General features: G+C 40.8%; 1 protein-coding gene across 1 annotated transcript; it reads right to left on the bottom strand.

Moving 5' to 3' along the window:
• Positions 1 to 3,062: 3,062 nt before the first annotated feature.
• LOC140558363 (uncharacterized) lies at positions 3,063 to 16,662 on the bottom strand (the record flags this gene model as incomplete). The annotated part of the gene is made up of 7 exons (XM_072682684.1): positions 3,063 to 4,012; positions 4,213 to 4,301; positions 5,877 to 5,931; positions 6,061 to 6,148; positions 9,431 to 9,679; positions 11,395 to 11,757; positions 16,521 to 16,662. Coding segments are annotated over 7 exons (1,053 nt in total), but the record flags the coding sequence as incomplete, so codon positions are not given.
• Between the last annotated feature and the right edge of the window lie 311 nt (positions 16,663 to 16,973).

The raw sequence follows: 16,973 nt of genomic DNA, 5'->3' as shown, positions 1-16,973 counted from the left end.
TTAGTTGCATATTAAAAAGATTTGTTTCATGTCAATATGAGATTGTTTGATGTACAGACACAGGACTGTTTGGTATGATGCCATTAATGTCAAGTTGAATGTGTGTTTTTGAACAGATAAGTAATTCAAAAGTATTTTAAAGGAACCCTCCCAACCCTGCTTTTAATATTTGTACACACTTCACTTATTGAAAAGTGTTTATGTGCTAACACTATCAGCAAGAAGAATCTAATCTCTTCTCAATTCCATTAGTCATTAACGTCTATCTCCAGATTCTCTTCACTGGGTTTTAGTTGATGTTGTGTTGGTTCAGCTCCTGGACTGTATATCTTTTCTTACTTTAGTGTAGATCACTCCTCTCACTCCTCTCATCCTAAGCATCCTAAGCAGCTGCATCACTGCCTGGTTTGGGACCTGCACAGCCTCTGACCGCAAGTCCCTCCAACGCATTGTGAGGACAGCTGAGAGGATCATCAGGGGAGTCTCTCTCCCCTCCGTCATGGACATTTACACCACCCGCTGCATCCGCAAAGCAACCAGCATTGTGGATGACTCCACCCACCCTTCACACAGACTGTTCTCCCTCCTGCCATCAGGAAGAAGGTACCGCAGCATCCGGTCCAACACGACCAGACTCTGCAACAGCTTCTTCCCCCAAGCCATCAGACTCCTCAACACAACTCAACTTCTGAACTGATGTCTTTCTGGTACATGTACACTCTCCCTCTCTCTCTCTTTCCAACCATTTACCCCAGATAACATGGGAAGCATTTTTTTGCACAAGCATTTGCACTAATAACTTTACTACCTCACTGGACTCTATTTATCGCACATTGCACAACTTGCACACTACAGTCATTATTTATTATCCTCTGTCTGTACTGTGTTGTCTGTCCGCACTTGTTTGTTTGTGTTGCACTTGTGTCTTGTATGCACTGTCTATGTTGCACCATGGTCCTGGAGGAACGTTGTTTCGTTTCACTGTGTACTCTGTATGTAGTTGAAATGACAATAAACCCACTTGACTTGACTTGACTTGACTCACTGTGGAGATGCATGGTTTTATTTTACACCACAAGAGAAGATCCAAACAGAGAAAAACACAATTCAGCACAATTCAAAGTTCTGCTGCTGTTCTACACACTTAAAAAGCTTATTGTCAAAGAATAGCCCCACCAGTTTGTACAGAAGTGCCTGTAGCTAATGGGTAATACACCTTAGTATGCACAACCATAACAATCGTTGCTTAATACTCCAAGGCTTATTGCACACTAAGGTGTATTACTCAGTAACTACAGGGACTTCTGTACAAACTGGCAGGGCTGTTCTCTGGAAATAGAAGTGTGTATTAGGACCTTCAGCCTGCCGGTTGTATTCTGTTTAAGGGGTTAAGGGGATTGTAATGTGTATCAGGGCAGAGAGACTTTTTTAGGTCTATAGCAATAGTCATTGTCAGGACAAGCAGATGGGTGGGGCTGATAACACCTGGATACAATGTAAAGAACAAACTAGAACCAGGACACATACTCAGTGGGCAGCATTGGCTAAGCAGTTAGAGCACTGAGCTATCAATGCCGAGGTTGTGGGTTCAATACAGAGAGTGTCATTTTGTTAAATTGGCAATACTTCTCCAGAGGGACTAGACAAGTTGTGTGTGTGCATTTGCACATCTGTAAAGGAGCTGAATATATTCATTAGATGGGGTGTCCACGAACATTTGTACATATAGTGTAATTGCAGGCCAATTGATCCAGCCCACACAGATATTTGCCTGCATTCTCCACCAATTTCTCTTTTTAGTTATAGCTCAGTCTCTCCAGCGAGGGTGCTATTGTTCTAAAGTCCCTCATCTCAGCCTCATTTACCCAAGAGTCCTGGCTCCTCCTTTAATTTGGTGTAGGTGTCCACTTTTGGAGGAGGAGCCCTGCACATGTCCTTAGGCTTTGATGGCATCCCTACCTCTTGACTTCCATGAGTGTTTCTCTTTTAAAAAAACCTTACTGCTGCTGCATTTTTCATGGGCTAGAGAAAGCCCACATGGTGAACAAAGAAGATTTTAGACAAGAAGATTACTCAGCATGCTGAAGCTCTGCTACAGGAGGAAGGAGTAATATACGCTTCTGTGTGCAAGACCAGTGAACCTAAGAAAGGGTAAGAACTAGTTCCGCATGTAATAGCAAATATACATTTAGCCTGTATATACATACACATGTGGACAAAATTGTTGATACACCTCCCATTTAAATTGCAATGTGGTTATGTAAATAAATGCACAAAAGATGAAAATAATTTGAAGTACACACCAGTCATGTTAATAGGCAGAGCTCTCAGAAAATGAATAGAGAATATTTGCAGGGTACTATTTGAGACTCAGAGTGGGCAGTAAAGATGGATTGTGTATGTGGCTCCCATTCATACAGTATACAAAGTGCTGCAAATGAAACCTTTCACCTTCTTACCGCAAAGCAAGTGTGATGTCTGTGGGCTGGTGTAGTGACAGTTCTCAAGCCTGTAGGTTTTGCAAATGGTGTTTCATCTGAGATCCTTGTGCAAATGGCTGAAAAGTGCTCATTTGAGTATGCAGCTCGTCACTTGTTAGTACCAGCTTTTCTAAGTGCATGTGCCCTTGGGAATACTTATTGAGACATGTCCACCTCATCCTGGAAAGCTATGTAAAGTTCAGTTCCCTGAAGAGGAACCCCTACCAACAACTATGATGCAAAATGGCTGGATTATGATTTGGACCACAATCACTGTGAGCAGACAAACAATAATCCCCCCTGCAGTCAGTGCATCACCTAATGCTTTACAGTGCCCTGGACCTGCACCCCCACCTGCATACGTTTTTAATGTCTGCAAGTTCTGGCCTAAGTGAGCACTGTGACCCAATGCATAGACACTGGCAATGCATGACTTGCCAGACATCCAACATGTCAAAGACTGGTAGGATTTACAGTAATACTGGATACTGGCATAGTGGTCCATTTAGTTTCTGAGTGGGCATCCCCAGTAGTCCTTGTCTGAAAAAAGATGCTGGAGCCAGATGGTGTATTGGCTGTAGGAAGTTTAATGAGCTTACTCTGAAGGATGCATACACAAGTACGAATACACAAGGATGCTATTCGGATTATGTAACACCCCCAGGATATTCTAGCGGTCAGGGGATTGTTTTTGAGCTCATTTCAAGCATCCAGAAGGTAGCTAAAAGAACTAGGGCAGGATTATTTAGAAATTAAACATCAGCCTGGCATGGAAAATGGTAACACTGATAAGCTGTTGAGAAAGGGGCTAAAGTCAATATGTGGCTGCTAGCAGGCAATCTGAAGAAATCTGAACACCCTGCCCTGCAGTGGATGCTCCCACTACCACAAACCACATCAGCATGGGTAAGAGGTGAGGCTAATGTGGATGATTTTGTCACACTAGCTATCAGAGCCATAAAGTGTGGAGAACTCCCAACAAATGAGGATGCTCCAGATACAATGGTACATTCTGGTCCTGAGCGAACAGAAGCTGGAGGGATTCCATGTCCTCTGGATGCTACAGTATCAGGTGCATCTAGCTGTTGGCAAATTCAAGAAGCAGATGCTTCTAATGGATGTGTACACAGATCCACAGTACTTTAAAAACAAGCTTTTAGACTAGCTCATATAGCACCAAGCAAGCAATAAGCTTATAATTGGCGGTATGGTGAAAATAGGAATGTGTTACTAAATTAAACTAATCCATAGCAATTGTTTCTGAAGCCATTCTTAACTGGATTAAAATTAGAATAAAGAAATAATGACACTGTCAATTAAATAATGAACCTATAGATCAGCAAAACACATCACATTACAATTATTCTCAGTTTAGTGCTTCACAAAGAAAAACTTAACCTTTAGTTTTATAATCATATCCAGTGAGGCCGTGCACTTTGTGGTTAAATGATGTGTGGAGCTGTGATCACTTCCCAGCCACTGCACTGTAGATAACTGAATCATCCTCCTCCAGGTGGACAGTGGAGACGGGACTGCAGTGACACAGAGAGTCAATTATAATCAACATTATTCACAGCATGCTGTTTCTGTAGTCTGATTGCTATTAGCACTGCAATACAGATTAGCACTGAGAATAACCCTATAATACAATCTGAAAGTGAACAGTGAGTATCAGATAAACTGAAATGTATGGAGCAAGAAACCTGTAATTATGTATGGAGTCAAGTCTTACCTTTTTTTAAGTTTATTGGGTTTGATGCGTACAGAAGCATATGTCACATCCCCATCTTGCTGCAGGCCACTCTGTGCACGTTCCCCAACCTAAAACACCAAGATCTGATCACCAGTCTGATCTAATCTGATGAGAATCTACTAATTCTCCAATTAGGGTGAATATTAATTACACTCTAAATGTAGGTATTGTGGTTATACACTGGGGCGGAGCTACAGTCTCTCATTAAGCTGAATACACACATGGACAAAATTGTTGGTACCCCTTGGTTATAAAAGAAAAACCCACAATGGTTACATTGCCTGGACAAAAGTAATAATAAAAATTTTATGAAAATGAACAAATGAAAATCCGACATTGATTTTGAACCATGCTTCAACAGAATGATTTTAAAAAGTAAACTCATTAAACAGGGCTGGACAAAAATGATGGTACACCTGAAAATAATGTGACCAAAGGGACATATTAAATCAAGGTGTGTCCACTAATTAGCATCACAGGTGTCTACAATCTTCTAATCAGTCAGTTGGCCTATATATAGGGCTACAGGTAATCACTGCACTGTTTGGTGACATGGTGTGTACCACATTCAACATGGACCAGAGGAAGCGAAGGAAAGAGTTGGAGGAAAGACCATCTCCAAGCAGTCTGATGTTCCTGTGACTACAGTTGCACATATTATTCAGATATTTAAGATCCATGGGACTGTAGCCAACCTCCCTGGATGTGGCCACAGGAGGAAAATTGATGACAAATTAAAAAAATGGATAATACGAATGGTAACAAAAGAGCCTAAAAAAACTTCTAAAGAGATTAAAAGTGAACTTCAAGCTCAAGGAACGTCAGTGTCAGATCGCACCACCCGTCATTGTTTGAGCCCAAGTGGACTTCATGGGAGACGACCAAGGAGGACACCACTGTTGAAAACAAATCATAAAAAAGACAGACTGGAATTTGCCAAACTACATGTTGACAAGCCCCAAAGCTTCTGGGAGAATGTCCTATGGACAGATGGACCATCATTTCTGTCCAGGCCTGTTTCATGAGTTTGTTTTTTAAAATAATTCTGTTGAAGCATGGTTGAAAATCAATGTCTAACTTTCATTGGTTAATTTTCATAGCATTTTAATTTTTTATTATTTTGGTCAGATTCAAGTTATATCTGTGACCAATGTGGGTTTTTCTTTCATTTACCGAGGGGTACCAACAATTTTGTCCATGTTAACACTCTAAATGTAGGTATATATGCCCATTGATTAGTCTGTATTTGATTCTTAGTGTGGTTCTCTTGTTCTCATTTTCTTTGGACACTCGTGATTTGGTTCAGTAAAAGGGTAAGACATGCAATTCATATTCAGCCTCCTCACAATCCATGGCAGGGGGTAGGTTCATCTCCATGCTCCCCACTGGAAGCCCAGGGTGAGGGCTATGACACACCTGCAAATCGGTATTGTTCTTATGCAGTCTTTGCAAATATTTGATATATATATGGTGGTAGTGGTGTGGGGAGGGTATTCACAGCCCTATTTGTGCCTGAGCCTGTATGGCTGCTTTTGGAGTGCAGGAGCATTGAGCTCCTAAGCCTGAGCCTGACTGACTGACTGACTAGCTAACTGAACAGCAAAGAGAGGGTTAATTGCAGCCTCACTGAGTTTAGGTCACACCTGAGTTTTCTGGCCACTCCCACCAGCACTTTCTTCTTGAGCTTTCACCTCTTTCCTGACAAATGCAGAAAAGCACAGAGATAATCTATCATACAGTATGACCAAACGTATAACACACTGTCTATAGTGTTACAGTTAAAGGTGTAATTCAGTTAATATTTGTGAATAATATGTTAAGTCTCACCTTCTTTTGTAAATCACAGCTAAGATGATCAATAATGCTATGAATAGAATCACACTGATGACCAAACAAAGGACCAACCAATTGAAACCTGTTGGAAAAGAAAGAGCAGTTTTACAATGTGGATCTATAATTTAATCAACACAGTTAAGTAAAGGAGTGAAGTACAGGTCATTGGTTTAGGTGCAGCTCAGTGGACCACATGATTTTTGTCCCACGGGCACAACCTCAGGTTCAACCATTAACTCATACTGTCTGTAATCAGATATAACATATAGATATCACTGAATATTGCATTGTGAATGTTTATAGAGTATGCTACGAGTGTTTACCAGCCATTCATTTATTAGCCTGAATAGCTGATATAATATGAACTATGACAAAAAGTTAAATAACACATTTCACTTCAACTTCATATTTGTTCATCTCTTTTAAAATAATTTTGTCTATAATTAGTATATAGTTACACATTATACATGTTAACTCTACATGTATACATGTTGTCTCTCAGTAGTTGTAACACTACATGCTTGCTAATGTGTGTCATGGCATGTACGGCCAGACCAAGAGGGATGAACACTTGCAGAGATGGAATCAAAGCAAGCCGTTTTATTAACGAAAACCAGGGTAACAGGAAGCGGCATGTGAGGTAAGAAAGCAGCAACTAAGGGTTACAACAATAAACAAAACGTGACAACCAAAATGGCAAACACAACAAACCTGGGACTGGGAGGAGCTGGGAGCTGAGCAGGCATTAAAGGGATACAAAGGGGGAAAGCAAAGAGGGAACCTGAACAAAAGCCTACAGGCAGAGCCTGGGCATCGGGGCGTTAAAGCAAACTGAGGATAGAGCCGCACTCTAATAACAAAAGAGGGGCAGCTGGGGAACCAGACGCTAGACCAAACGACAAGGCCGACCTAACCTGAATATACAGCATGCTGCCGTGAATGTGGGTCACCTTGCTTGAACGTGGGTCGCCTGAAAACCTAGGTGTTTGAAACCTTTAGGCGTGAGGAATCTCAGGGCATCCTAGATTTTCCAGATGAGTCAACTCACAGCAGTGAACAAAGGGGGTAAAGCTCCTTAAGTACTCCCAGTCCCAGGTGCAACATGTGAATAAAACCATAGAACAATGAACGACCACAAATGAACATGAATCAAACCAAGTGAACAGAACCAAACACACATGAACACAAACAAGGCAGAACCAAGGAGGAAGTCCTTATTTGTGCCTGTGGGCAACTGCTCAGGATCGCCTCGGGGGAGGGCGCGATAACGAGGGCCTGACAATGTGAAAATACTTGTATATAATAATGAGGGTAATTACATTTATAAGAACTTTTTCTATTCCTGTTGAAATGCAATAAAGGTGATTATACATGTTTTATACATTGTGTAAGTTGCAATGCAGCTGTAATAATGAATAAATCATCTGCAGTTACACTGTTATTCAATGGTTGTTAATGTATAGTTATTACAGACACTTAATATAAAATGGTTCCAAAAACTGGAGAAGGGGCATGTCAAATATACACTGTAAATGAAAGTATATATCATATAATAATCATACTACTACTAATAATAATAATAATAAAATAGGTGTAGATTGTAAACACAAAGGGGGCACAGGATTCATGATTGCTATGTGAAAAGTCTTCTAATGTTTCTTTTAATTCTTATACATAGCTAAAAGATGCCCATACTGGCCAGCATCATGTACACACATGGACAGAATTGTTGGTACCCCTCGGTTAATGAAAGAAAAACTCACAATGGTCACAGAAATAACTTGAATCTGATAAAAGTAATAATAAATAAAAATGTTATGAAAATTTACCAATGAAAGTTAGACATTGCTTTTCAACCAAGCTTCAACAGAATTATTTTAAAAAAACAAACTCATGAAACAGGCCTGGACAGAAATGATGGTACCCTTAACTTAATATTTTGTTGCACAACCTTTTGAGGCAATCACTGCAATTAAACAATTCCTGTAACTGTCAATGAGGCTTCTGCACCTCTCAGCAGGTATTTTGACCCACTCCTCATAAGCAAACTGCTCCAGTTGTCTCAGGTTTAATGGGTGCATTTTCCAGACAGCATGTTTCAGCTCCCTCCAAGGATGCTCAATGGGATTTAGGTCAGGGCTCATAGAAGGCCACTTCAGAATAGTCCAATGTTTTCCTCTTAGCCATTCTTGGGTGTCTTTAGCTGTGTTTTGGTTCATTATCCTGTTGCAAGACCTATGACCTGTGACTGAGACCAAGCTTTCTGACACTGGGCAGCACATTTCTCTCTAGAATCCCTTGATAGTCTTGAGATTTCATTGTACCCTGCACAGATTCAAGACACCCTGTGCCAGATGCAGCAAAGCAGCCCCAGAACATGACAGAGCCTCCTCCATGTTTCACAGTATGGACAGTGTTCTTTTCTTGATATGCTTCATTTTTCCATCTGTGAACATAGAACTGATGTGCCTTGGCAAAAAGTTCCATTTCTGTTTCATCTGTTCATGGGACATTCTCCCAGAAGCTTTGGGGCTTGTCAACATGTAGTTTGGCAAATTCCAATCTGGCTTTTTTATGATTTGTTTTCAACAATGGTGTCCTCCTTGGTTGTCTCCCATGAAGTCCACTTGGGCTCAAACAACGACGGATGGTGCGATCTGACACTGATATTCCTTGAGCTTGAAGTTCACCTTTAATCTCTGGGCTCTTTTGTTACCATTCCTATTATCCATCTCCTTGATTTGCCATCAATTGTCCTCCTGCGGCCACATCCAGGGAGGTTGGCTACAGTCCCATAGATCTTACATTTCTGAATAATATGTGCAACTGTAGTCACAGGAACATCAAGCTGCTTGGAGATGATCTTATAACCTTTACCTTTAACATGCTTGTCTATATTTTTCTTTCTAATCTCCTGAGACAACTCTTTCCTTCACTTCCTCTGTTGAGTGTGGTACACACCATGTCACCACACAGCACAGTGACTACCTGTAGCCCTATATATAGGCCCACTGACTGATTACAAGATTGTAGACACCTGTGATGCTAATTAGTGGACACGCCATGACTTAATATGTCCCTTTGGTCACATTATTTTCAGAGGTACAGTCATTTTTGTCCAGGCCTGTTTAATGAGTTTACTTTTGTTAAAATCACCATTAACCAAGGTGTACCAAAAATTTTGTCCATGTGTGTAGGTGGGGGAAGGAATGCCCATCCTACCTGTATGATCTCTTGTGTTAGCACCTAGACAGCTGGGCCACTCTGAACTTTTTAATTTCTTAATTTGTTAGTTTGTTGTTTTTCATTGAACTCATAAACTAACATTGTAAAGTTTAGAAATATCATGAGCAAGTTGACCCACCTTCAATGTTAATGCTGAGTGTTTTAGATCTCACAGCCTCGTCTGTCTTCAAAGCACAGGAATAACTCCCAGAATCGTTCACAGTAAGAGCAGGAAAGTGGAGAACGGAGCCTGATGCAGGTAAACGCTCGCTGTCCTTAAACCACACAAACTGTGGAGAGCTGTGAGAGCAGTTCACAGCACAAGTCAGGTTTACAGAGTCTCCTTCCTTTAGAGTCCCGTTTCCAGACTGGCTGATCACCGGCAGATCTTTCAGAGAGCAGGAGAGAGTCCACATGAGGACATCAGGGTTAGGAGAGCATCTCCACAATAAACCAGTCTGCTGATTTCAGAACACTGTGATGAAAACTGACCCACTATTATTGCTTTATTTATACACACTAACTGGCCACTTTATCAGAAACCCCTCTCTTCTAGCTCCACCTTGCTGGTGTTTGGACAGAGACTGTAGCTCATCTGTTGATGCACAGGTTGTTGATGTGCCATCCTCTAGCCCTATATCAGTGGTCAATTTCTGACCTCAGAGCTACTTTTGTTGAGAATGGTCCACCAACCCAATAATAGCTGGACAACAGCGGTGTCATGGGTTTAAAGTGACCAGTGAAAAATGGGGTAGAGAGCAGCTGATAAATGGTCTGTAACTGTGCACCTACAGTGGCATGCAAAAGTTTGGGCATCCCTGGTCAAAATGTCTGTTACGAAGACATACAAAGACCAAGTTAAAGATGAAACGAGAAACATGGAGCACCTTGCTAACATTTGGCCAGTTCTCAGATAACATTTACCAGGGTCTTAGACCTTTATTAGCTTTTTAGGACTAAGGCTTATTCATAGTCATCCTAAGAAAATGCCAGGTGAGCTTTATAAATACTCCTCAAACCTCCTCACAATAATCAACAGCCTTAAGTTCTTCTAAGCAGCTGCCGAGCACTTTGAACATTCATATAACCGATGACCACAGAGCTGGAGAAGACTATAAGAAGATAGCAGAGAGTTCTAAGGTAGTCGTTCCTCAGAAATTACAGCTAACAGGAATGGTGGAGGCCAGGTTGAACTGCTGGTAGGATAGCTTGATAAGAAAAGGTGAATCAGAACCCCTGTCTGACTAAAAACACTGTTCTACACTGGAAAAGTCATCCGAAGAAAATCTCACCACTTATTCATTTTTGGCTGCCCTGAGCGAAAAAAGGTTTGGAGAAAAAGGTTGCAGAATTTCATGAAACGAACATCTCTCCAACTGTTAAGTATGGGGGTGGTGTTGCAGCCAGTGGCACTGGAAAGATTTCACTGGTAGAGGGCAGAATGGATTCAGTTAAATACCAGCAAATTCTGGAAGCAAACAGCAAACATCTCACCAGCTGTAAGAAAAAAAATGCTGAAGATGAAAAGAAGATGAGCTTCCACAGAAGACAATGATCCTAAACACACCTCAACATCATCAATAGCTTTCCTCAAAAAGAGCATGCTGGTCATTTTTCTATGGCCTTCACAGCCCACCAACCTAAACATCATTAAAGATCTATGGATAGACAGCCAAAAAGCAGAGCATCAAGACAACCCCAGAATCTCACAGAACTAGAACCTTCTGCAAGAACAATGGGTGAAAACCCCCCAAACAAGAACTGAAAGAACTGAAAAACATTCTAGCTTTTGTAATCACTAATTAATGACCATTCAGGGTGCCCAAACCTTTTCCTGCTTTGTTATTTTAAAACTGTAAAATCTTGTTCAAAATATTAAAGAAACCTTCGTATTTATCATGACACCTTTTGGAAAATCGGGTCATGTTTTACCGTCTTAGCAATTCACCACATTAATTTTGACCAGGGGCATCTAAACTTTTGCATGCTAATGTTTATAGCAAAGCTGTAAGGCTAGGGTTTCTTTTCAGTACAGGGTTTTGATTCAGTATGAGTGTGTTTTTTTATAAAGATAAATAAAGTGTTTTATTTTAGAGTATTTACCTCCAACTTCAAGAGTCACTCCAGGGTCACCTGTCCATTTACCAGTCATCTTATTAGTTATAAATCTGAATTTGTACTCTGCAGAATGACTGAACTGTACATTCCTGATTAATAAAGTACAGTTTGACTCTTTGTCTCCAGCGTACTGAAAGATGTCTGAAGGTTTAGGAGAGCTGCTGTCATAAACGTATGGTGGATAAAGACAAAGTTTATCGGTTGAGTTTATTGAGCACCACAGAAATTTTTGCACTTTAAATGATTTAGGATAGAAATAAGAGCAGGAAATGGTGACATTCAATCCTCTCACAGCACAGATCGACCCAGTATAGTTCACTCCCCATTTTCTTCTGTCTGAGAGAACACCTGAAAAACATGAGAACAGGACATTAAAGTGAGGATTAAAGGTTACAGTTCAGACTACATTTTCTAGTTTCTAACTGAGAGTTCCTAAAATGTTCATTCTGAGCACTGAAACTGTGATTCAAGGATTCAAGAAGACTTTCATTTGCATTGCATGTGATACATTGGGTGGAAGGAAATTGAGATCTCAATGCAATTATGAATAAATTTTAAAAAACTACTACTAATAATAATAAATCTAGAATATAAGAGGGGTAGACATAAATAGGATTTTTTAAGGTAATCTAATCTCTAATCACAATATGAGATGATATTTGAGCCCTATGACCTAGTATCTGATAATAATTGTCATGGCTGATTAGGCCAGACACCAAGGAATGAACACTTGCAGAGGTGGATCCAATGCAAGTACTTTTAATAACAAAAAAGAGGTACAATACAATACCGGGGGCTCTGGAAGCTGAGCTGGGGAACCAGCTCAAATGGCTAGGCCAACCAAGAGTCACGGATATATCCAGGGAGCGAGCGAAAGCACCTCGCAAAACCCGACGATTGAAGCAAGGTCTGCTAGAGGACCTGAAAGGTGAACCAAACTGGCCTAGTGTATCGAACCTCTCTGGCTACCTCGAGGCTCAGAACCTACATTCAATTCTCGGCAAGAAGCTCAGTATCCAAGCTCCTTAAGTACCCCCAGCCTCAGGTGCAACACATTAACTAAACACGACATAATGAGCCTGAATCAAAAACAGGAACATGAATCACGACACTGAACTGAATCATTGAATCAAACATGAACGGAAACACAACATGTGAGCCTGTGGGCGGCGGCTCAGAATCTCCCCGGGGGAGGGTGCGATACCGAGGGGCTGACAATAATAAGCTTACAACAATAATAAACCACAGAAAGTTGATGAATCCTAAACTAACCAACAGAACTACAATGTAATTTCTCTTTTTGAAATGTTTAATAATTCTGGATGTGAAAAACAGCACATCACAGCAGTGACTTCATAGTTATGAACTATAATTATAACTATTACAACTATAATTGTAACATTTTATATTAAATAATAAGGCTTGCAAAGTGTTGCCATATGTTAACATAATAAAAATATATAAATACAATTGTACACATGTGCAATTAAGAGTCGTTTGCAATAATCTGTAAATAATATTGTTATTGCTTTTTTAATTCTTATTTATATTGTGTATATAGTGTAACTGTATCTTGTTATCCCTTTCTGCTGTGACACTGAGAATTTCCCCACTGTGGGACTAATAAAGGATTATCTTATCTTATTTGATCTTATCTTAACCATTCACCACATTTACACATCATGTATATTCATAGTGCCAGTTTGTAAAGGTATGGTTTATACTAATCAAGCTAACGAAGATGAACCAATGTGGTCAACAATTATGAAACTCTTTTCATTCAGTTCTATATAGAACCATTTTGTACTTGGTTATTTACAATTAGTAAAAATTACGTTTTTTTTCTTAGAACTGTACATCCAATTCAAGACCCATCTAGGAACCTTTGTTTGTGTACACCCTTAATAATGGGGTTCTTCAAGGGTTCATGTATTGTCCATCAGTGCAGAACCCCACTCAGCAGCCAAACACCACAACTGTATATTCGAGGGAAGATAGTCTATGGCAAAAGGCAACACACTAATGGTGGTTAAAGCAAGGAGAAAGACACGTCCTGTATGCAAATATGTTGAGTCAGAAGCCAATGAGAAAGATGAAAGGGAAAAGTGTTACTCAACAGCATTTCCTGACTCAAGACTGCATTCAGTAAGTGAGTTTTTAGGGATGCAGGTTTTAAGCTGCAATACACTGACTAAGATGACAAAGATGCCATTTGAACGTACAGAAGTGTCAATCTCAAAACAGCTGAGTAATGTGGGATAATTTCACAATGCTACACCCGAAGCCGAGGTGTACCATGAGGTATTGCTACAGCTGCTCTGCAATCGTAAACTCAAGTAGATCAGCACACTAGCCCCAACATCTTACAATAAAGCACCACCTAGACTGTATCACTGTGATTCTACCACAGTCCTGATGTTTATTAGACCTTCAAACCCAGTAACTGTTGAAGAAGAAAGTTTTCTCAGCTCTGATGTGTAATGGAGCACTGAGGGTCATACAGCTCTCTGTTCTCCACTTAATTGGAATTAATGGGAAAGACACTGAATTCTCTGGCTGGTTGGTTGGCTGGTTTAACTATCTGGATAATCCTGTACTTTCAGAGCTGATATTTTCACTGCTGGTTGATTCAATTGGATTGATTGGCTGACATGTTTTTTTTTAACATGGAGAAGAAGTTCCACATTCTTTGGGAGTATACCCAAACAATAATGGTGCTACAGAAGGTTCTTTGATTGATACCATTTTTGTAATAGAAATGTGACTTTTAAATTTATAAAGAACCTTTGCATCAAAAGAAAGTTTATTGGATCTTCTAAAGAACAATGGCATTACTCAAGTCAAGTCAAGTCAAATTTATTTGTATAGTGCTTTTTACAGTTGTCGTTGTCACAAGGCAGCTTTACATAATTAGTAATTACTAGACTGAAAAAGAAGCCATTGGTAGCACCTTTATTTTTAAGAGTGTATAGAACCTTTACATTACATAGTCGAAAAGGTTGGCCTTTTAGTACCTGTGGGTTTATAGGCATAGGTGTTGATAGAATCCATTGAGTACCATTACTCAAAGCAGCCCTATGTGAGAATTAGAATTTATTGCTCCTGGGCTCCCTCTACAGTCAGGAAGTGTAATTTGTGCTTGGTCATTCCCCTAAAAGACATGCTTTACATGCATTTCTGGACAAGCCGAGAGACATAGAACCATTGCTGAAAGGTAAAGAAGCATGTGGACTGAGGCAATAGAGCAATACTACAGGATTGTACACTAAGAAAACTTGGGTTATGCAGCATTCCGCTCACAAACAGTGTCCAGCCTGATTGTCTAAAGTTAGCACCAGCCCAGAAATGTGGATGATAGAGATGCTAGTATCCCTTTTACAGGTCAGAGGTGCATCAATATGATTGCTCTTTACTTCTGCTTGAGCCGTTATCTACATTCAGTTTAGGCTGCTTAACACATCTTTGCTGTAAGAAACTGAGATAGAGAAAGAGGGAGAAGAAGAAAGAGAGAGAGTAGTAACGCTTCATACCGGTCAGTGAGAGCAGAGCCAGAACCAAAAGCTGTAGCGATCTCATCCCTCCTCTGGAGCACGAGTCTCGTCTCAACACCTAGTGAAGGTTCTGTGACTGTGTGGTTCTCTTTAAGGCTGAGAGAACTAGGAGAGCTGTTCTTAAGAATGTCATAAAAGAAGAAGTCTACAACTCAAAGACCACAACCGTCTTTCCTTTCAGATAATCAGAAAAGAAGATCTGGTGTCAGTTGAAGTGAAAGTCATGCTATGACTGCAGTTTAAAAACGAGTGGAGTGGAAATTACAAACTCCACCTTGCTAGATATGAAGGTCAGCATCAATAATATGAGTTGAGGCTGGAAGAGGAAGGGAAAAGGCGGCTTGGCGGCTTCTGCTTTGAGGTAGAAGGCCAGACCCTGACTAAGGAACTGTTCTGAGGTCTTGGACTAGGTTTGGATGCAGGTAGAACATGCTGAAAACATTGGTATGTCATGGTTTGGACTGTGATCCAGATGTCTTTAGGATCTGACTGAACACAATGTGGAACTATGGCTGCTGGGTAGTGAACTTGAAAGGAGAGTTGAGCAAGTATGAGTAAGGATTGAAAGACCACCTAGTTTTAGATGATAGGGCTTTCACTGAGCTGGAAAGCAATCGGTGGATTGCTCGAAGGTCCAGTTTTTGGAACTAGATAACGAGGTTGGATGGGTAAGATTGTGGTTGGGAAAACAGCTTTATTAGGTTATTGTGTTTGGGTTTGAATGAAAGTGGTGAAGCAAGATGAGAGAAGGGGTTGGGATGTTAAGGGAATGGTATAGGATGGGGGTGGGGGGTTTGGGAAGTCTTCTTTTTCTGGCAGAATTGGATATACAGGTTGGGTGGTGTTGGGGTGAAAGGTGTGGGGTTTGGGATTAAATGTGTGGGCTTTGGGATGATGGGTGTGGGTTTGGGATGATGGGTAGGAGTTGGGGTGAAAGGTGTGGGGTTTGGGATTAAATGTGTGGGCTTTGGGATGATGGGTGTGGGTTTGGGATGATGGGTAGGAGTTGGGGGGTGGGGTTTGGGATTAAATGTGTGGGATTTGGATGAAAGTGGAGTTTACAGTTTACAGCTTTTTGATCAGATGCATGGTTCCTGCCACAGGAATAAATGGTGTCTATATACGTTTGTGTACACTTCTTATGTCATGATGATACAAATACACTAGTAGCACTCAGACAACTACATAAAGTAGCACAACAACCACTTGGCAACCACCTGGGGTACCTTAGCAACTACCTACAAACCACCTAGCAAAACCATAGTGTCCAACTAGCAGTAGCATGGCAACACCATAGCAACTACCCAGGATACCATAGCAACTGCCAAACAACCACCTAACAAAATCCTGGCAACACCATAAAACACCTCAGCAACACCAAATCACTCACTTAGCAATGCCCTAGCAACCACCTAGCAACCACTTAGCAATTCCATAGAAAACCAACTGGTACACCATAGCAAGCACCTACAACATAGCTTAACTATATTTAACTTAACTGTATATATTTTTTTTCTTCATTTGATTTTTTTTCAAGACGATTATGCGCAACTGACTTACCTTCAACGCTGACGCTGAGTGTTTCAGATCTCACAGCCTCGTCTGTCTTCAAAGCACAGGAATAATTCCCAGAATCCTCCACGGTTACAGCAGGAAGGTGGAGAACGGAGCCTGATGCAGGTAAACGCTCGCTGTCCTTAAATCACACAAACTGTGGAGAGCTGTGAGAGCAGTTCACAGCACAAGTCAGGTTTACAGAGTCTCCTTCCTTTAGAGTCCCGTTTCCAGACTGTCTGATCACCTGCAGAGCTTTCAGAGAGCAGGAGAGAGTCCACATGAGGACATCAGGGTTAGGAGAGCATCTCCACATTAAACCAGTCTGCTGATTTCAGAACACATTGATGAAAACTGACCCACTATTATTGCTTTATTTACATACCCTAACTGGACACTTTATCAGAAACCCCTCTCTTCTAGCTCCACCTTGCCGGTGTTCAGTTAGAGACTGTAGCT

Source organism: Salminus brasiliensis, chromosome 1, assembly GCF_030463535.1.
Source record: "Salminus brasiliensis chromosome 1, fSalBra1.hap2, whole genome shotgun sequence".
In the NCBI taxonomy this organism is placed as follows: Eukaryota; Metazoa; Chordata; class Actinopteri; order Characiformes; family Bryconidae; genus Salminus; species Salminus brasiliensis.
Note: the sequence above shows the minus strand (reverse complement) of the source record. Positions and strands in the feature narration are given on the sequence as shown.